Source organism: Staurois parvus, unplaced genomic scaffold (genome assembly GCF_062004578.1).
Source record: "Staurois parvus isolate SC_StPar_1 unplaced genomic scaffold, SC_StPar_1.0 ptg000586l, whole genome shotgun sequence".
In the NCBI taxonomy this organism is placed as follows: Eukaryota; Metazoa; Chordata; class Amphibia; order Anura; family Ranidae; genus Staurois; species Staurois parvus.
Window position 1 is genome coordinate 6,055,443 of NW_028318382.1, and position 23,406 is coordinate 6,078,848.

General features: G+C 50.4%; 1 protein-coding gene across 1 annotated transcript in view; it reads left to right on the forward strand.

Moving 5' to 3' along the window:
* The window catches only part of DOCK5 (dedicator of cytokinesis 5), a 188,526-nt gene that overhangs the window by 37,203 nt on the left and 127,917 nt on the right, over positions 1-23,406 (forward strand). Inside the window, exon 3 of the mRNA XM_089692497.1 lies at positions 15,782-15,822. Within this exon, the coding sequence (XP_089548623.1) occupies positions 15,782-15,822 (41 nt within the window). The remainder of the gene's footprint in view (positions 1-15,781; positions 15,823-23,406) is intronic.

Consider the following 23,406-nt stretch of genomic DNA (forward strand, 5'->3'; position numbering starts at 1 on the left):
TGTCCCCTGTACAGATAGCTAAATAGATCAATGGTGTCAGTGGGAACTTGCACTCACCGACCACTTTATTAGGTACCCTGTTCAATTGCTTGGTAACACAAATTGCTAATCAACCAATCACATGGCAGAAACTCAATGCATTTAGGCATCTAGACGTGGTGAGGACGACTTGCTGAAGTTCAAACCGAGCATTAGAATGGGGTAGAGAGGGGATTTAAGTGACTTTGAACATGGCATGGTTGTTGGTGCCAGATGGGCTGGTCTGAGTACTTAAAAAAATTGCTGAGGATTTTCACGCACAACCGGCTTACAGAGGATGGTCCAAAAAAGAGAAAATATCCAGTGAGTGGCAAATGTGTGGACGAAAAAGCCTGGTTATGAGCAGCCTGGTTGCTGCGATATTTAGATGGTAGGGTCAGAATTTGGCGTAAACATGACAGCATGTCTCCATCCTACCTTGTATCAACGGTTCAGGCTGGTGGTGTAATAGTGTGGGGGATATTTTCTTGGCACTAGCATGGCATACCTAATAAAATGACTGGTGAGTGTATCTAACAAAAATTGGTCATTACTCAAGGAACCCCTAGCAAGCTCTGGAGGAACCCTGGTTGAGATACTCTTGCCTGGAGCAAAGAACTGAAAGAGAGGATAGGATTGAAACCTTTAAATACATCAAGGGGATAAATAAAGTTCAGTAGGGCAGTATTTTCAATATGAAGCTAAGATCAAAAACATGGAGACATGACCTCAAAATAGCAGGGGGAAAGAACTAGCCTAAAGGTGGGAATACACGAGCAGAAAATTGACCGATCGGTCATCTGATGACCGAGAGGCGTTTGTTCGTTGGTCGAAATCGTGGCCCACATTAACCAATCTAAAAAAATTGTTCATCGGGCAATACGTAGTGTTGACGTCTTCTGTACAAGTGGAAGTGATGCGTTGTGAGTGTGACCTTGTAGCCATGCCCTTCCGGCCAGAACGAGCGATATACACAACAATTAACCGCAATGAGTATAATATAGTTTATGACATTAACTATATACATAAATAGTGATACATAAACATATAATACGCAGAATTCTGGTTTCATTATCTCATTAGGCCAATCTACGTTTAACATTTCGGATTTTTCGTTCATGTTTACGAAACTTCCTTGGACATAAACATCCGGGTCATCTTCTGTTTCCGCTCATGCGTGATAGCGCTTGATAGATTTTTTTCGTATGACCGTCATACCAACGCATAGTAAATCGGTCGTTTGTATGCGAAACGACAAACTTTTTCACTGTTTTTCAACCAGATTTTTTTTGTTCACAATATCGTTATCGGTTAAAACATCCTGCTCATCAACAAAGAGAAAATCCTTAGATCAGTGGTTGCCCTAAATTTTTCGGACGATTTTCTTATCGTGTGTACGAGGCGTTGGAAACTATTATTTTACCGAAAGAATAGATGATGATTAGAATAGACTTTCAGCAGAAGTAGAGAGTCAATCAACAGTAAGTAGATTCAGACATGCTCTGGACAGACATAGATCTGTACATAAACCAAAAAAAATCAAACAAAGCCCAAAATACAGTATATATTAAAAATAAATGAGGCAGACTTGATGGACTACTTCAGTGGTTCTCAACCTTCCTAATGCCACGACCCTTTAATACAGTTCCTCCTGTTGTGGTGACCCCCAACCATAAAATTATTTACCCAGTAATTATAATTGAGTGTCGTTTTACCTCCAATACTGCTGCTTTCAACACAGTAGCTGCTTTTAACAGAGTAGCTGCTTTCAACACAGCAGCTGCTTTCTACACAGTAGCTGCTCTTTACTCATCGGAAATATGTGTTTTCCAATGGTCTCAGGCATCCCCTGTGAAAGGGTTGTTCGACCCCCCAAAGGGGTAGCGACCCACAGGTTGAGAACCACTGGACTACTTGGTCTTTTTTCTGCTATCACTTTTCTATTTTCTATATTTTTAATATCTTGGTTTGTAAAGGCATTTGGTGCGCACAATTTGGATTTATATGATATTTGGCAATTAAGTAATATATTTAAATACATGTGTGTGCCTGCAGTTCAGCTTTAAAATTCCAGTGGCCATTGAAAACTGAAAAAGACAGTTCTGGCTGAAGTATACCTTTAAAACTACCTCTAATGGTAGTTACTGCTACCATCCATGGAACTTCCCAGGGTTTCCCCATGCTCTCTGCACTAGTCCTAGGCCCAGGAAATGAAAGAGTGTCTAACATTCCTTAGAAGCATTAGAATGTTTGTTTTATGGCTCTGGGGAATGTGAGATGCTAGGATCCTAGAAAGTCTCCACCACCATGCTGCAGAAAACTAGGTGATGGGAAATTCTGACTAGATAGAGGTTCTCTCTGGAATGCAGGTGATCATTGGTAGGAGATTGTTGTGTATTCTGAAGATAGAAGGTAAATAATCGTTCTATCACCTAAACAATTCACTGATGGGGGAGACGTCAGATGTTTTTCTGAAGTTATGCTTTTATTGAAAACAATGGGAAAAAGCTCAGAAAAGTCTGATGCAAAAGTAGTTTGAACAGCACTGAATATGCAATATGTTCTTGTTCCATTAAGTGTCAATTCATTGTGAAAACTCTTAAGTTGTTAGCAGCTAATGGATTCCTAAATTCTACATCTCATAACTCAACATAGTTGTCAGATGTGTGGGCACAGTCCAATCTCTGAACATTGTGTGTTCAGATGATCAGTACTCTAACATGAAGTGAGAGGTTGGCGTGGGCAAAGCTCAGGTTCACTTTATTTGTCTTGAAGTGATTTGTAAAGCTTGAATTTTTTTTTCATTAAAATAATAAACGTAAATAATAAATGTCTTACTTACCTTCTCTGTGCAATGGTTTTGCACAGATCAGCCCCAATCCTCCACTTCTCAGGTCCCTTGCTGGTGCTCCTGTCTCCTCCTAACCTCCAAGTGCCCCCATAGGAAGCAGTTTCCTATGCGGTCTCTCGTGCATGCTCAATCCCGAGCCAGGCTGTTTGCGTCTATTTAGACACACAGCTCGGCTCAACTTTATTCCTGTCCCCCCAATCTCTGCTCACAGGTTTTGACTGAGCAGCAGAAGCCAATGGCTCCCCCTGCTCTCAGCCAAGCCTGTGAGAGCAGGGAGAGGGGAGAAGAGCTGCTGCAGACTTGCACAGTGCTGGATCGAGATCTGGCTCAGGTGAGCGTTTAGGTTAGTTTCCTCAAACTACAGCCCGCGGGCCACATGCGGCCCGCCGAGGACATTTATCCGGCCCGCCGGCAGGGGCGTATTTGCCGCAAGGAAGGGACACTAAGTACAGGGGCGGGCAGGGGGGCTGCTGTATCTTACCTGGCTCCGGTCCCAGTCCCACAACGATCCAATCCAGGAAGCGCTGCTCCTTAATTCACTCCGGCCACTCCCTCAATTGATGTTCGCGCTGCCACTCAGCTCTGCCTCCTCACCGGTGATTGGGCGCCAGAACTGTAGCTCAGGAAAGGCACACAGGCGGCCAATCACCAGTGAGGAGGCGGAGCCAAGCGGCCCCGCTAACATCGAGTGAGGGAGAGGTCGGACAGCTGACAGGTAAGTGTGCCGTGCAGATGATGCTGCTGCAACCAGGTATGCTGGCTGCAGCAGCACCATGCTGGAACAGGGGTCAGCAAGTTAAGTGTCATTGGTGTCAGTGGGAGGAATAATGATTGGTGTCATTGGGGGGAGGAATAGTGCCCCATCATTGGTGTCAGTGGGAGGAATAATGCCCCATCATTAGTATCAATGACACCACTGATGGGTCACTATTCCCCCCACTGACACCAACGATGTGGCACTATTCCTCCCCCCACTGACACCAACGATGTGGCACTATTCCTCCCCCCACTGACACCAACGATGGGGCACTATTCCTCCCCCCCACTGACACCAACGATGGGGCACTATTCCTCCCCCCCACTGACCCCAACGATGGGGCACTATTCCTCCCCCCCACTGACACCAACGATGGGGCACTATTCCTCCCCCCCACTGACACCAACGATGGGGCACTATTCCTCCCCCCCACTGACACCAACGATGGGGCACTATTCCTCCCCCCCACTGACACCAACGATGGGGCACTATTCCTCCCCCCCACTGACACCAACGATGGGGCACTATTCCTCCCCCCCCACTGACACCAACGATGGGGCACTATTCCTCCCCCCCACTGACACCAACGATGGGGCACTATTCCTCCCCCCCACTGACACCAACGATGGGGCACTATTCCTCCCCCCCACTGACACCAACGATGGGGCACTATTCCTCCCCCCCACTGACACCAACGATGGGGCACTATTCCTCCCCCCCACTGACACCAACGATGGGGCACTATTCCTCCCCCCCACTGACACCAACGATGGGGCACTATTCCTCCCCCCCACTGACACCAACGATGGGGCACTATTCCTCCCCCCCACTGACACCAACGATGGGGCACTATTCCTCCCCCCCACTGACACCAACGATGGGGCACTATTCCTCCCCCCCACTGACACCAACGATGGGGCACTATTCCTCCCCCCCACTGACACCAACGATGGGGCACTATTCCTCCCCCCCACTGACACCAACGATGGGGCACTATTCCTCCCCCCCACTGACACCAACGATGGGGCACTATTCCTCCCCCCCACTGACACCAACGATGGGGCACTATTCCTCCCCCCCACTGACACCAACGATGGGGCACTATTCCTCCCCCCCACTGACACCAACGATGGGGCACTATTCCTCCCCCCCACTGACACCAACGATGGGGCACTATTCCTCCCCCCCACTGACACCAACGATGGGGCACTATTCCTCCCCCCCACTGACACCAACGATGGGGCACTATTCCTCCCCCCCACTGACACCAACGATGGGGCACTATTCCTCCCCCCCACTGACACCAACGATGGGGCACTATTCCTCCCCCCCACTGACACCAACGATGGGGCACTATTCCTCCCCCCCACTGACACCAACGATGGGGCACTATTCCTCCCCCCCACTGACACCAACGATGGGGCACTATTCCTCCCCCCCACTGACACCAACGATGGGGCACTATTCCTCCCCCCCACTGACACCAACGATGGGGCACTATTCCTCCCCCCCACTGACACCAACGATGGGGCACTATTCCTCCCCCCCACTGACACCAACGATGGGGCACTATTCCTCCCCCCCACTGACACCAACGATGGGGCACTATTCCTCCCCCCCACTGACACCAACGATGGGGCACTATTCCTCCCCCCCACTGACACCAACGATGGGGCACTATTCCTCCCCCCCACTGACACCAACGATGGGGCACTATTCCTCCCCCCCACTGACACCAACGATGGGGCACTATTCCTCCCCCCCACTGACACCAACGATGGGGCACTATTCCTCCCCCCCACTGACACCAACGATGGGGCACTATTCCTCCCCCCCACTGACACCAACGATGGGGCACTATTCCTCCCCCCCACTGACACCAACGATGGGGCACTATTCCTCCCCCCCACTGACACCAACGATGGGGCACTATTCCTCCCCCCCACTGACACCAACGATGGGGCACTATTCCCACTGACACCAACGTTGGGACACTATTCCCACTGACACCAACGTTGGGACACTATTCCCACTGACACCAACGTTGGGACACTATTCCCACTGACACCAACGTTGGGACACTATTCCCACTGACACCAACGTTGGGACACTATTCCCACTGACACCAACGTTGGGACACTATTCCCACTGACACCAACGTTGGGACACTATTCCCACTGACACCAACGTTGGGACACTATTCCCACTGACACCAACGTTGGGACACTATTCCCACTGACACCAACGTTGGGACACTATTCCCACTGACACCAACGTTGGGACCCTATTCCCACTGACACCAATGTTGGGACCCTATTCCCACTGACACCAATGTTGGGACACTATTCCCACTGACACCAATGTTGGGACACTATTCCCACTGACACCAATGTTGGGACACTATTCCCACTGACACCAATGTTGGGACACTATTCCCACTGACACCAATGTTGGGACACTATTCCCACTGACACCAATGTTGGGACACTATTCCCACTGACACCAATGTTGGGACACTATTCCCACTGACACCAATGTTGGGACACTATTCCCACTGACACCAATGTTGGGACACTATTCCCACTGACACCAATGTTGGGACACTATTCCCCCCCCCCCACTGACACCAATGAAAGGGCACTATTCCCCCCCCCCCACTGACACCAATGAAAGGGCACTATTCCCCCCCCACTGACACCAATGAAAGGGCACTATTCCCCCCCCACTGACACCAATGAAAGGGCACTATTTCCCCCCCCCCACTGACACCAATGAAAGGGCACTATTCCACCCCACTGACACCAATGACGTACTATTCCTCCCACTGACACCAAAGATGGGGCACTATTCTTCCCACTGACACCAATGATGGGACACTATTCCTCCCACTGACACTAATGTTGGGACACTATCCCCTTCCCCCACTGACACTGACGGGGCACTATCCCCCCCCCCACACTGACACCAGCGATGGGGCACTATTCCTCCCCCCACTGACACTGATGGGGCACTATTCCTCCCCCCACTGACACCAATGATGGGTCACTATTCCTCCCACTGACACCAATGATGGGTCACTATTCCTCCAACTGACACCAATGATGGGTCACTATTCCTCCCACTGACACCAATGATGGGTCACTATTCCTCCCACTGACACCAATGATGGGTCACTATTCCTCCCACTGACACCAATGATGGGTCACTATTCCTCCCACTGACACCAATGATGGGTCACTATTCCTCCCACTGACACCAATGATGGGTCACTATTCCTCCCACTGACACCAATGATGGGTCACTATTCCTCCCACTGACACCAATGATGGGTCACTATTCCTCCCACTGACACCAATGATGGGTCACTATTCCTCCCACTGACACCAATGATGGGTCACTATTCCTCCCACTGACACCAATGATGGGGCACGATTCTTCCCACTCACACCAGTGATGGGGCACTATTCCTCCCACTCACACCAGTGATGGGGCACTATTCCTCCCACTGACACCAGTGATGGGGCACTATTCCTCCCACTGACACCAGTGATGGGGCACTATTCCTCTCACTGACACCAATGATGGGGCACTATTCCTCTCACTGACACCAATGATGGGACACTATTCCTCTCACTGACACCAATGTTGGGACACTATCCCCTTCCCCCACTGACGGGGCACTATTCCCCCCCCCACACTGACACCAACGATGGGGCACTATTCCTCCCCCCACTGACACTGATGGGGCACTATTCCTCCCCCCACTGACACTGATGGGGCACTATTCCTCCCCCCACTGACACTGATGGGGCACTATTCCTCCCCCCACTGACACTGATGGGGCACTATTAGGTAGAAGGTAGAAAACCTTTTACCTTTTAGAACTACTTTATCTAAAGGGTTAGCGCACTTTTTTTTTTTTTTTTTTGAACTGCATATGCAGGTAAGGGGTGCCTGTAGATAAAACAAACTGTGCAACTTTGACCAAAGTTAAATTAAATGCCCTGCTATAGGTGTGGGCTAATTAACCTCCCAAAGGTGACCTTATCCCGTCCTGCCTTGTTGCTAGGGTATTGCTACGACACTCCCAGTCGATTAAACTCCCAGATACACGCTTCTATAGATGGTGGACCACACGCGTGTAGGGATTTGAGAGCTTGCTGTTGTGATGGTGGACCACACGCGTGTAGGGATTTGAGAGCTTGCTGTTGTGATGGTGGACCACACGCGTGTAGGGATTTGAGAGCTTGCTGTTGCGATGGTGGAGGCAAACCATAAGAGCTATGAGTGGCTTAGCAATAAGGCAGGACAGGCTGATGCCATCTCTGGGAGTTTTTCGGACAGTCTGTGCGATGTATGTAAATTGTCCACATCTATAGTAAGGGCATTACACAGCTTTAGTTAAAGCTGCAGTTTGTTTTATATCTACAGGCACCCTTTACCTGCATAGGCAATTTATTGGTTAAGATGAACTAACCCAACGCATTAAATTCAAACTACTAACACAGACATACAAAGCATTCATAATGCTGCCCCAAACTACCTCACCGGCCTGATAGCCAAATACCACCCAACCCGTACTCTTCGCTTCTCACAAGACCACCTACTTTCTAGCTCCCTGGTCTCCACCTCCCACGCCCAACTGCAGGACTTCTCCAGGACTTCCCCCATTCTCTGGAACTCACTATCCCAATCCATCAGACTGTCACCTACCCTCCTCACCTTTAGGCGCACCATGAAAACCCATCTCTTCAGGGAAGCCTACCCCGCCCTCACCTAACAGCTGATCTCCTCCTACCACTCCATCCCCGACAGCCTCTTCCTCCTGTACCACTATCCCCTCCCGCCTAGATTGTAAGCCTGAAAGAGCAGGGCCCTCGATCCCCTCGTGTATTGTATTGTTACTGTATTGTCTCATGTTCTGTCCCCCACTATAATGTACAGCGCTGAGCAAACCTTTTGGCGCTATATAAATACTGTATAATTATAATAATAACCCTGAATAATTGCTATGAGATTCGGCACTTAATGTTTTTATTGCCCTTTCTTACCTTATTTGTATTGCTATAGCGCTTTCACCCTGTGTACTCAAAGCGCTTGGGAGGTGAGACTGCAATCATGGGAATGCTCAGCTGAACCATCTAACATTTTTGGAGTGTTGGAAAAAACTGGAGTACCTGAAAGCACAAGGAGAACATACTAACTGCATGCGCATAGTGTCCTGTTTGGGATTCAAACTGAACACCCCAGTGCTGCAAGGCGCAAGTGCTAACCATAAACCCACTGTGCTGCCCTGTTGCAATTACCTGTTTTTTGTTTTTTTAGTATTTTCACAGAAATGATTATTTTTAAAGAATGTTACCCCAAAATTCATATTTCTGATATGTGTCTGTTGTACCATGTACTTGTGTTAAAAAGTATCCTGTTTTCTTTGCTTTGCTTCCTTTATGTGAAATTCCTGGTGACCCTGCCAGTCTCACTGCTGTTTTGTTATTTCATACTGACCACGCTGGGCATTTATTTACAGTACTTCTATAGCGCTGTCAATTTATGCAGTGCTTTACACATATATTGTACATTCACATCAGTCCCTAACCCTCAAGGGGCGTACAATCTAAGGTCCCTAACTCACATTCATACATACATATACTAGGGCCAATTTAGACAGGAACCAATTAGCCTACCAGCATGTCTTTGGAGTGTGGGAGGAAACTGGAGTACCCGGAGGAACCCATGCAGGCACAGGAAGAACATGCAAACTCCAGGCAGGAGGTGCCGTGGCTGGGATTTGAACCAACGACCCTAGTACTGCCAGGCAGAAGTGCTAACCATTTAGCTACTGTGCTGCCCATAGGCATGAGAGAACATCCTTCCCAGCATGGTTAGTTTTTTGGTTGTGCTGGGAGAACAGCCTGCCATGATTAGGCTTGTGCTGACTCACCAGCTCCACCCCCCCCCATTCCATACAGCCATTCACTGGGAAGATCAGTGAACTTCTGCTTTTCCACCCCCACCTATCTAAGGTCCCTATGCAACTGAGAACAGAGATTATGTGACCATTTATTAAAAAAAAAAGATTCTTATGTTTTTTTTCATCTACGCACAAATGTTTTGCCTATCATTTCTAATTTAAACTGAATGGGTTGTTTTACAAAGTAAGGGTTCACATATACTTTAATAGATTGCATTGGTATATGCAGCTAGCGTTCAGTGGAGTTCATCTTTTAAGCTGAGTTATCCATTGTCTTAGCAGTTCTGAGTAGAAGGGTCCGTATCTTTTACTGCATTGATTCCATTGACCTTCAGCCTCAGTACTGCAGTCTGTGATCTCCACCCACTCCCATTGCTGGACAGAATGTGGTCATTGTACACAGTGGCTCTTGTCTTTCCAGTGATTAACCTCTTGTGTGCCAAGGGCAGCTATACATTCTTTCTAGCTTATCCTGTTTTTCTTATTTTTGAAGCTTTGCTATATATACTTAAGAAACAAAATTCCAAAGATATTTACTATATTTGGGTTTCATAAAAAAAAATGCAATGCCCATGAGTTTTTTCGTTCTGCTCAATTTAGACTATTTATAATAAAGCTTTAATGTCTTGATTGCAACTACACAATCAAACCACTATTAGCTAAACTACTCCCCCCCCCCCCCCCCCCATTGAACTTGTGTATATATAGCTTGTGGCTAAATATTAGTTGTTTGATGGTATAGTTAAAGATGTAAGAAGTACTAAATAGGTAGTTTTCCCATCACATTATTGTATCTATATAAGACAGCATCTAAAGAAAAGCTGTATGCAGCTATTGAGCTGTGCAGCATGTAGGCAGGTGCAGTTTACTTTCTCCACTGCTGGTGGCGCTGTCTGTTGTGGATGTTATTGGGAAGGAGATAGGGTTGCTGGGTCACTGGGGAAGCTTTCCTATTGGATGCTGCCTCCCCATGTGACTCTGCTGGCCATCTTGGGTCAAGCAGAGCTTATTTAAGGCCCTGGCTCCCAGGTTTGGCCCACATTCCATGTGTGGGCAGTGTAGGGAAAGGTACCCCACCTGTTAGAAACATTGTTAGCAGTTATCCCCTCCCTCCTAGATTGTAAGCTCCAAGGAGCAGGGCCCTCCTAACCCTCTTGTATTGAACTGTATTGTTGCTGTATTGTCTCCCGTTATATTGTAAAGCACTGAGCAAACTGTTGGCGCTATATAAATCCTGTATAATAATAATAGAGAGGCTCTTAATGAGGAGGGAAAGTGTAGGGTCTGCGACTCCCTTGGATACCTTCCCGATTGGGCACGAGAGGACTAGTCCACATTCTGCCCCCTTTACATGCGCGGTCATGCCAGCTGAGCATCGTTTCTTTCACTTGGCTCCTTTAATCTAAGGATTAAAGGAGTGGCTGTGTAGCTCTTGTCAGTAAGGTTGGTTCTGGAAGAGAAACCACTCTTTTGCTTATGAAATAATGTCTCTATTAGTGGAGCTGACAGAACCACATGGGCCAACTCTACCAGACTTTAATCCCAATTCCCTAATGCTGCCCTGGAGGGCAGAGAAGGGCATGAAGAAGGATCATTTTGCACCATAGCACCCTTTGCATTAGACCCAAGTAAGTTCGGATTTAATAGTCTGTCCTTGAAACACCTAAGGGTCCATGCACACCGGCTTATGGCTTAAAGTATCACAATTAGATTTTTTTATTATTATTATACAGGATTTATATAGCACCAACAGTTTGCTCAGCACGTTACATTAGGGGGGGAGACAGTACACGAGACAGTACAGTAACAATACGATTCAATACACGAGGGGTTCGAGGGCCCTACTCCTTGGGGCTTACAATCTAGGAGGGAGGGGATAGTGGTACAGGAGGAAATAGCTGTGGGGGATGGAGTGGTAGGAAGAGTGGAGGAGTTCAGTAATTAGCTGAGGGCGAGGTAGGCTTCCCTGAAGAGATAGGTTTTCAGAGTGCGCCTAAAGGTGAGAAGAGTAGGTGATAGTCTGATGGATTGGGGTAGGGAGTTCCAGAGGATGGGGGAAGTCCTGGAGATGAGCATGGGAGGAGGAGACCAGGGAGCTAGAGAGTAGGAGGTCTTGTGAGGAGCGCAGAGTACGGTTTGGGTGGTATTTGGAGACAAGATCATTGATGTAGTTTGGGGCAGTATTATGAACAGCTTTATACATCAGTGTTAGCGTTTTGAATTTTATCTGTTGGATAATCAGAAGCCAGTGGAGGGATTGGCAGAGGGGGGTGGCGGATACGGAGCGGTTAGTAAGGTAGATGAGCCTGGCCGCAGCATTCAAGATAGAGTGAAGCGGGGATAGCCTGCGGTGAGGTAAGCCGACGAGGAGGGAGTTACAGTAGTCGAGGCGTGATATAATAAGGGAGTGAATGAGTAGCTTAGTGGTTTCCGGAGTTAGGAATGGTCGTATTTTGGAGATGTTGCGGAGGTGAAGTCTACATGAGTTTCAGCGATTGGACCTGGGGATGGAAGGACAGATTATTATTATTATTATACAGGATTTATATAGCGCCAACAATTTGCTCAGCGCTTTACAATATAACGGGAGACAATACAGCAACAATACAGTTCAATACAAGAGGGTTAGGAGGGCTCTGTTCCTTGGAGCTTACAATCTAAGAGTAGATTTCCTTCAACTCTGTGCTCCACAGCACGTTGCAGTGTGCTATTTAAAAATGCAACCCTTCATACTTTCTTAGCGTGTTGGTGTGGACTGGAACAAAAGAACATAAAGGAAAATTGCCTTGTCTACGTTTTGTGGCTGCATTGGGCAACAAACCCTAAGAATGTATAAAACAATCAATAGCCATTGGTTTTTAAGGCAAATAGCTACCAGTAACACAAAATAACCAATCAGAAATGATCCTTCATTGTTCTTACTGCTCTAACGTGCTGAAATATAGTTTTATGCTGTTTTGAATGTTAGGATCTTAGCTTGCACTTTGCAGCTTTAGGCAGACCCTACTTGTCTGCAGCTAGTGAGTATAGCTTTGGCTGGGCATAGATGGGGCATTGTTTTATTTAGATCAGCCAGGGGGCTGATGGGGGAAAAAAAAAAAATTTCCTCATCCACACAAGTGAGATGAATTGAGAAATCCCCCCTGCTGTACTATTGTTTTCTGAAAGCGGGGATTTCTTATTTATTTATTTCAGTTACTTATATAGCGCTGTCAATTTACGCAGTGCTTTACATATATATATATATAGTACATTCACATCAGTCCCTAACCCTCAGGGGGTGTACAATCTACGGTCCCTAACTTACATTGGTACATACACATACTAGGGACAATTTAGACCGGATCCAATTAACTTACCTGCATGTCTTTGGAGTGTGGGAGAACTTCCTCCGGAGAACCCGGAGGAAACCCACGCAGGCACAGGCAGAACATGCAAACTCCAGGCAGGTGGTGCCGTGGCTGGGATTCGAACCAACGACCCTAGTACTGCCAGGCAGAAGTGCTAACCACTAAGCCACTGTGCCGCCCACTGTGCCACTCGGCTTTCAGAATATACTGCTCAGCATTAGAGCCACTAATTGAATAAAATATTTTCAACATTCTTGCTTGTCAGAAGTTGATCATTAGACCAGGGGCAGACTGACAACTCATGGGGCCACAGGGCAATAGGGGATCATGGGGCCCCTGTGTCCTTGCCCAAACTCAAAAAAGCCTATGAAAAAGGTACCAGGGGCATCTCATGGGGCCCCCTACTGACCCTGGGCCCTCGGGCAGTGCCCGAGTTTCCAAATGGTCAGTCCACCCCTGCATTAGACTGACTCCTGTGGAGTGGGGATGGCCATAGATAGATCGAAGTTCAGCTTGTCACTGCTGAACTGGACAAAATTTGATCCATCTATGGCCAGCCTGTATTGTGAAGCCACAAGGTTTAGAAAATGTGCGCGCCATACAGTGCAAAGCTTTTGCTGGAATCTTCTGCGTTTTTTTAGGTAATTTAAAGCAACATGTAAGTTTTTTTTTTTTTTTTCTTTCTAAATAAACAGTTGTAGGTGTTGCTTTATTGGTGAACAATAGCTACATATTCTAGAATTCAGCTATTGCTCTCTGATGTGTCAGTACTCACTTCTACTTGGCAGACTAATCTGTTTTAATTTTTATCCGATATGTCCAAGCAACAGCTAAGTATCGTGACCACTGCACCCAGAAGGCAGAACTTTGACCGTTGATGCTGCTTCACAGGCAGTAGACAATTCAAACACCAGCCTATTTCTGGGATGGCAATTGTGCACATTTTTCAACTTTTTCTTCTTGCTTTTTTTTTACCCTGGAAATGGTCATGTGTGAATCCTGAGTCATTAATTAGGTGCCTGATGCCACCAAAGATGGCCAGTTAGGAAACAGTTACCTAATGTTGATAGGGTGCATTTGGCACTTGACTTTGGACAGTCTTGAGTCCATGATCTGACTGCCAAATGATCCTCTTTAAAAAGAGAGGTGTGTAAACATGCAGACTTTTATCAAATGGGAGCTGAACATACATATCCATCGCCATCCATTTTCCCTAGGAGCAATGGTGTTCAGTAGGGAAAAAAATCAACTCGGTCATGGAGGTCAATCCGTAACATCTTCTGCACAGACATTAGGAGTGTCACCTGATTTGGTCAGTCCTGCCTGTGCCAGCAGTTTTCTAATATCCATGGGTATCTGATTAAAAAAAATATACTTTTCAGTTTGTCAAATCCTGTTTGCAGAGTATGTTATGCACACACCTTCCTTGTTTAAAGAATATGTAAACCCAACATTTCTGATATGCGCCTGCTATACCATGTACTTGTATGAAAAAGTATCCTGTTCTCTATGTACTGCTTGCTTTGTGTGAAATCCCTGGTGATCCTGCCAGTCCCTCTGTTTTCCTATTAAAAACTGACCACACTAGGCAGGAAGCATAATTCAGTGTGCTCTATCCCAATGATCAGACTTGCCCTGACACGCCCCCTCTGCACAGCCATTCACGAAGTAAGAAGCTCAGTGTTCTGCTGTTTCTCCTCCTTCAGCATTTATGCAGCTAAAAACAAAGGACGTAATCACCTCTAAAAAGGGAGGGGGGAGGTATTAATGTGTTTTTATATCTATACACAAATGTTTTGCTGTTCGTTTCTATTTTACCCAATTGACCTCCGGAAGATTTGCCTTCTTCAAGACCAGGCCGTTTTTTGCGATACAGTGCTGCTTTACTTTAGCCGCTTCACTATGGGGCAATTTTACCCCCTTCCTGCCAAGGCCAGTTTTCAGATTAACTGACAATTGCTCGGTCATACAACACTGTACATAAATGAAATGTGTACTTTTTTCCCACAAATAGAACTTTCTTTTAGTAGTATTTGATCAACTGCGGTTAAAACTTTTGGCGCTATAAATGGAAAACACCCCCTTATTGTTTAAAAAAAAAAATTTTTTTTACATTCTGCTATAAAAAAAATCTAATTTCTTCATAAATTTAGGCCAAAATGCATTCTGCTAAATATTTTTGGTAAAAAATCCCAATAAGCGTATATTGATTAGTTTGCACAAAAGTTATAGCATTTACAAATGGCAGTATACATACTGAAATTTATGTTGATCAGCGACTTATAGTGGGACTGCGATATTGCGACGGACAGCCTGACACTAACTGACACTTTTTGGGTACCAGTGACACGAATACAGTGATCAGTGCTAAAAATATTCACTGTCACTGTATTAATGACACTGGCTGGAAAGGTGTTTTTGTGTGTACTTGTTTTTACTAGGCAATCTGCTAGATTTTATTCCCGGAATGCAATCTAGCAGATCACCGTTAGACATAATATAGCTCTGCCTTGTTTACATAGGCAGAACTGTGTTCTGTCAGTCTCCTTGGAGATCAGCAGGTGTCGGCGCTCATCCGTTGGCCGGCACCTATTGATCGGCTTCTGCTGTGTCCAATCAAAGCAAAAGCAACACTCTGGCTGCAGGCACGCACCCCACAGTGGCAGAAGTGCAAAATCATGTTTATATATGTAGTTTTGCACAGAACGTCCGCCCTGTAGCAGTAAATCACAGTAGGGCGGATGGCAAGTGATTAAACTGAATGGGTTGTTTTATAAGGTGTGGGTTTACAATCACTTTTAGTTTATTAACTTACTCTGTGTTTGTTTTCACAGGATGGTACAGAGGATTCACTTGGAGGAACAAATCAAAGAAGGTAGGTGATCAAACTGGCCTTGCATGATGGTCAAGTGTAGGGGTGTCAATACAACATTTCATACATGTCATGTCCATATAACAACCTAACTTCCCTAGTCAGCCATAACATTATGACTACTGACAAGTAAAGTGAATAACATTGAGTGTCCCATTACAATGGCACCTGCAAGTGGGTGGAATATATTGGGCAGCAAGCGAACATGTTGTCTCCGAAGTTGATGTGTTGAAAGCAGAAAAATGAGCAAGCGTAACGATTTGAGTGACAATGACAAGGGCCAGTTGTAATGGCTAGACAACGGAGTCAGAACATCTCCAAAACTGCAGCACTTGTAGGATGTTCCCGGTTTGCAGTGGTCAGGATGTACCAAGAATGGACCGAGGAAGGAAAACCAATGGCCATACTTCTCTTTTAACATGACTACCAAAAATCCGAATGGCCCAGCCAGCACCCAGACCTCTGTCCAACAGAGAGTCTGTGGCATAAATTGACAATTGCTTTTCACCAGCAGAACTCCTCCAACCTTGACAGCAAGAGCAATCTTACCAAGTGGAATGGACAAAAACGAAACAGATGTGCAAAGCTAGTAGAAACTTGCTCAAGAGACTTGCAGCTAAAGGTGGCTCTAGAAAACACTGACTTGGGGATGTGCAGGGGCATATTTACCACAAGGCATTTGCCTAGGACGGCATGTTTTCAGGGGGGCAGCACTGTCCCCCGAAAGAAGGCATGGAAGAAAGATCACACGCAGCATGGTAACCAGGTGGGGTCTGAGAGAGGCTGCTTGATGGTGTATGCAGAGCCTGACTCTTCCCGGGGATGTCTGGAGCTGTGAAGTTGAGTTTTCTCTCTCGCCGGGGTGGGGGTGTTGCCAATGTGTATGGGGCGGTAGTAGTGGAAGGCTGGGGTGGGATGTTGTTGGTCAATGTCAGGCTTTTATCATGGGGGAGGGGGTGTTTGTCAGTGTCAAGATCTCTCCGTGGGTGGGTGAGCCAATTTTTGTGTTGCCTAGGGCAGCACAAAACCTAAATACGCCACTGGGGGTGTGAAACCTATACAACCAACAAAGGTCTACTTTTTTTTTTTTTTTTTTAAATTAAAGTAATAATAAATAATTAGTATTTTTAAACATAATGTCATTCTGTAAATGCATTAAAGTGGTGTACATCAATTTTTGAATAGTGTGCGCAAATCCTTTTGCATATTAATAGGATCACTGCTGCCCTAAGTGCAGCCATCCCTGAATTTCCTATCGGAGAGCATGCTTTGTGTACCAAGTCACAGTGGACAACAGCTTTATCCATCTTTGGCTTTGAGGAAGCGGGATCTGGGGATGGCTTGCCTAAGGTTCCAGGGCTGTGTGTTTGTGTGGATGCACACAGCTCTGGTTGGGTTCATAGTGTCTCCGTAGGTCCCCGTAAGGCAGCGGTTCTCAACCTGGGGGTCGCGACCCCTTTGGGGGTCGAACGACCATTTCCCAGGGGTCGCCTAAGACCATCGGAAAACACATATTTCCGATGGTCTTAGGAACCGAGACACCGCTGCTCTGTCTCGCGATCTGTGGGCGGGATGATATGCTGCCCCTGTAACCTGGCCACACCTCCGGGATCACTCAACAGCTCCGCCTCCTCGCCGCTGATTGGCCACCGGAACTGTAGCTCAGGAGAGGCACACAGGCGGCCAATCACCGGCGAGGAGGTGGAGCTTGGAGAGGAGGAGCCGAGCGGCAGAGCGCGCAGATCGAAGAAGATCGAGGGAGCTGCAGGACCGAGTGAAGAGGAGAGAGGCCAGAGAAGGAAGACAGCTGACAGGTAAGTGCAAATTTTGCTTCTGCAGGCTGTTGATGGGAGAGGGAGAGAGCGAGCCCAGGCTGGAGCAGGGGTCAGCAAGGTAAGTATCATTGGTGTCAGTGGGAGGAATAGTGCCCCATCATTTGTGTCACTAATACCAACGATGGGGCACTATTCCTCCCCCCACTGACACCAACGATGGGGCACTATTCCTCCCCCCACTGACACCAACGATGGGGCGCTATTCCTCCCCCCACTGACACCAACGATGGGGCGCTATTCCTCCCCCCACTGACACCAACGATGGGGCGCTATTCCTCCCCCCACTGACACCAACGATGGGGCGCTATTCCTCCCCCCACTGACACCAACGATGGGGCGCTATTCCTCCCCCCACTGACACCAACGATGGGGCGCTATTCCTCCCCCCACTGACACCAACGATGGGGCGCTATTCCTCCCCCCACTGACACCAACGATGGGGCGCTATTCCTCCCCCCACTGACACCAACGATGGGGCGCTATTCCTCCCCCCACTGACACCAACGATGGGGCGCTATTCCTCCCCCCACTGACACCAACGATGGGGCGCTATTCCTCCCCCCACTGACACCGACGATGGGGCGCTATTCCTCCCCCCACTGACACCGACGATGGGGCGCTATTCCTCCCCCACTGACACCGACGATGGGGCGCTATTCCTCCCCCCACTGACACCGACGATGGGGCGCTATTCCTCCCCCCACTGACACCGACGATGGGGCGCTATTCCTCCCCCCACTGACACCGACGATGGGGCGCTATTCCTCCCCCCACTGACACCGACGATGGGGCGCTATTCCTCCCCCCACTGACACCGACGATGGGGCGCTATTCCTCCCCCCACTGACACCGACGATGGGGCGCTATTCCTCCCCCCACTGACACCGACGATGGGGCGCTATTCCTCCCCCCACTGACACCGACGATGGGGCGCTATTCCTCCCCCCACTGACACCGACGATGGGGCGCTATTCCTCCCCCCACTGACACCGACGATGGGGCGCTATTCCTCCCCCCACTGACACCGACGATGGGGCGCTATTCCTCCCCCCACTGACACCGACGATGGGGCGCTATTCCTCCCCCCACTGACACCGACGATGGGGCGCTATTCCTCCCCCCACTGACACCGACGATGGGGCGCTATTCCTCCCCCCACTGACACCGACGATGGGGCGCTATTCCTCCCCCCACTGACACCGACGATGGGGCGCTATTCCTCCCCCCACTGACACCGACGATGGGGCGCTATTCCTCCCCCCACTGACACCGACGATGGGGCGCTATTCCTCCCCCCACTGACACCGACGATGGGGCGCTATTCCTCCCCCCACTGACACCGACGGCGGGGCGCTATTCCTCCCCCCACTGACACCGACGGCGGGGCGCTATTCCTCCCCCCACTGACACCGACGGCGGGGCGCTATTCCTCCCCCCACTGACACCGACGGCGGGGCGCTATTCCTCCCCCCACTGACACCGACGGCGGGGCGCTATTCCTCCCCCCACTGACACCGACGGCGGGGCGCTATTCCTCCCCCCACTGACACCGACGGCGGGGCGCTATTCCTCCCCCCACTGACACCGACGGCGGGGCGCTATTCCTCCCCCCACTGACACCGACGGCGGGGCGCTATTCCTCCCCCCACTGACACCGACGGCGGGGCGCTATTCCTCCCCCCACTGACACCGACGGCGGGGCGCTATTCCTCCCCCCACTGACACCGACGGCGGGGCGCTATTCCTCCCCCCACTGACACCGACGGCGGGGCGCTATTCCTCCCCCCACTGACACCGACGGCGGGGCGCTATTCCTCCCCCCACTGACACCGACGGCGGGGCGCTATTCCTCCCCCCACTGACACCGACGGCGGGGCGCTATTCCTCCCCCCACTGACACCGACGGCGGGGCGCTATTCCTCCCCCCACTGACACCGACGGCGGGGCGCTATTCCTCCCCCCACTGACACCGACGGCGGGGCGCTATTCCTCCCCCCACTGACACCGACGGCGGGGCGCTATTCCTCCCCCCACTGACACCGACGGCGGGGCGCTATTCCTCCCCCCACTGACACCGACGGCGGGGCGCTATTCCTCCCCCCACTGACACCGACGGCGGGGCGCTATTCCTCCCCCCACTGACACCGACGGCGGGGCGCTATTCCTCCCCCCACTGACACCGACGGCGGGGCGCTATTCCTCCCCCCACTGACACCGACGGCGGGGCGCTATTCCTCCCCCCACTGACACCGACGGCGGGGCGCTATTCCTCCCCCCACTGACACCGACGGCGGGGCGCTATTCCTCCCCCCACTGACACCGACGGCGGGGCGCTATTCCTCCCCCCACTGACACCGACGGCGGGGCGCTATTCCTCCCCCCACTGACACCGACGGCGGGGCGCTATTCCTCCCCCCACTGACACCGACGGCGGGGCGCTATTCCTCCCCCCACTGACACCGACGGCGGGGCGCTATTCCTCCCCCCACTGACACCGACGGCGGGGCGCTATTCCTCCCCCCACTGACACCGACGGCGGGGCGCTATTCCTCCCCCCACTGACACCGACGGCGGGGCGCTATTCCTCCCCCCACTGACACCGACGGCGGGGCGCTATTCCTCCCCCCACTGACACCGACGGCGGGGCGCTATTCCTCCCCCCACTGACACCGACGGCGGGGCGCTATTCCTCCCCCCACTGACACCGACGGCGGGGCGCTATTCCTCCCCCCACTGACACCGACGGCGGGGCGCTATTCCTCCCCCCACTGACACCGACGGCGGGGCGCTATTCCTCCCCCCACTGACACCGACGGCGGGGCGCTATTCCTCCCCCCACTGACACCGACGGCGGGGCGCTATTCCTCCCCCCACTGACACCGACGGCGGGGCGCTATTCCTCCCCCCACTGACACCGACGGCGGGGCGCTATTCCTCCCCCCACTGACACCGACGGCGGGGCGCTATTCCTCCCCCCACTGACACCGACGGCGGGGCGCTATTCCTCCCCCCACTGACACCGACGGCGGGGCGCTATTCCTCCCCCCACTGACACCGACGGCGGGGCGCTATTCCTCCCCCCACTGACACCGACGGCGGGGCGCTATTCCTCCCCCCACTGACACCGACGGCGGGGCGCTATTCCTCCCCCCACTGACACCGACGGCGGGGCGCTATTCCTCCCCCCACTGACACCGACGGCGGGGCGCTATTCCTCCCCCCACTGACACCGACGGCGGGGCGCTATTCCTCCCCCCACTGACACCGACGGCGGGGCGCTATTCCTCCCCCCACTGACACCGACGGCGGGGCGCTATTCCTCCCCCCACTGACACCGACGGCGGGGCGCTATTCCTCCCCCCACTGACACCGACGGCGGGGCGCTATTCCTCCCCCCACTGACACCGACGGCGGGGCGCTATTCCTCCCCCCACTGACACCGACGGCGGGGCGCTATTCCTCCCCCCACTGACACCGACGGCGGGGCGCTATTCCTCCCCCCACTGACACCGACGGCGGGGCGCTATTCCTCCCCCCACTGACACCGACGGCGGGGCGCTATTCCTCCCCCCACTGACACCGACGGCGGGGCGCTATTCCTCCCCCCACTGACACCGACGGCGGGGCGCTATTCCTCCCCCCACTGACACCGACGGCGGGGCGCTATTCCTCCCCCCACTGACACCGACGGCGGGGCGCTATTCCTCCCCCCACTGACACCGACGGCGGGGCGCTATTCCTCCCCCCACTGACACCGACGGCGGGGCGCTATTCCTCCCCCCACTGACACCGACGGCGGGGCGCTATTCCTCCCCCCACTGACACCGACGGCGGGGCGCTATTCCTCCCCCCACTGACACCGACGGCGGGGCGCTATTCCTCCCCCCACTGACACCGACGGCGGGGCGCTATTCCTCCCCCCACTGACACCGACGGCGGGGCGCTATTCCTCCCCCCACTGACACCGACGGCGGGGCGCTATTCCTCCCCCCACTGACACCGACGGCGGGGCGCTATTCCTCCCCCCACTGACACCGACGGCGGGGCGCTATTCCTCCCCCCACTGACACCGACGGCGGGGCGCTATTCCTCCCCCCACTGACACCGACGGCGGGGCGCTATTCCTCCCCCCACTGACACCGACGGCGGGGCGCTATTCCTCCCACTGCAAAATCACAGTTCTGAAGTAGCAACGAAAATAATTTTATGGTTGGGGGTCACCACAACATGAGGAACTGTATTAAGGGGTCGCGGCGTTAGAAAGGTTGAGAACCACTGCTGTAAGGGAAAAGAGCCACCCTGAATCGAAAGATCTGCACCAGTGGCTGAGTGGCCCATCCAAACCTTTAGGATAGGAACACTGCAGGAATGAAAGAAGCAATGCATCATGTAAGTCATCACCCTAACCCAGCAGGAATAAGGAAAGTGCCACTCGGGTTTCTGTTGTATTACTATAAAAATGTCCTGTATGTACTTTGCTGGGTACTTGACATCATTTACTAAAACTGAAGAGTGCAAGATCTGGTCTAACTCATTTTCCAGGTTTTATTTTCAAAGCTTAATTGAACAAGCTGAAGTTAGAAGCTGATTGGCTACCATGCACAATTGTGCCAGATTCTGAGTGCCCCAGTTTTAAATCTCCCCCATAGAATGCGTAAGTTAACAGTGCTGACTTGGCGTATCCATCGTATCCAAACGTATCCATAAACTTGCAAGATAAGCAAAAAATATTGAAGTGAGCTCACAGTGAGTGATGACATGAAAACCTCTATCCTCCAGGACATGGCACTTCTATCTTTTAGTTATCCAGAGGTTCCAGGACATTGACCTAAATGGACAAGTTAAATAAAACTAAAAACTCTAAGTGAAACTAGAGTTAATCATTTGCAAAATGTACTTTACAGGAGGCTATCCGGCATAATCAGATTGTTTTCTACCTTCCATCTTTAGGCATTATAAATTAAAATTTAAGACCAATGCTGTTTTATAGCTGAGTATAAAATGTAAACTGCAGTAAGGAGACTGCCAGAAAGTGTGCCGTTTTCTGTCACTGGTTGAGATATACAAGATATGGCTTCTGTCCAGGGGCTAAGCTGGAATGCAGCCTAGATTCCCACACAAATGGTAAACTGAAAAAAAAAAAAAAAACCAGCAGCATGATGCATTTGCTTCAACTCTTCTCTGCTCCATTATAGTAGATTCGGTCACTATCAGAAAATAAAGTTTTCTGATAAGAGGATTTGTGAGCCCCACGGCCACCTGGCCAGGTAGAAAAGCGAGGGTCTGCCTTTAGGTTTGTGCTACAATGCTGGGAATGCAGGATACCCTTGCAGACTACAGAGGAGAGAATAACATTTGATTCATTTAGAGGCACAGCTTAAAGTGTTACTGAACCCACAACAGTAAAATCAGTCTGTATATGCAGTAAAGCATGCTTGTTATACTCACTGTGGAACCTAAGGGGTTAATCCTCTGCCTTGTGTAAAAAGGCCCTTTGATCCTTTCTTCTATGCTCCTCCCCTTTTGCAAGCGGCCACCTCTTATCTACTAATAAGACAGACTAAACCGTAGGCATTTGCACATGCTCAGTTTGGTGTGTAATGCTAGAGAGGTTTTTCTTTTTTTTTCTTGGGAGAGTGCATGTGATCAGCACAGGTCAGACAGAGGGTTTCTCCTACAGCAGAAAGGAAACTCCTCCTACAAGCTTTAACTAGTGCTGGGCCGGACACTGACAGAGGTCACAAGACTGCTC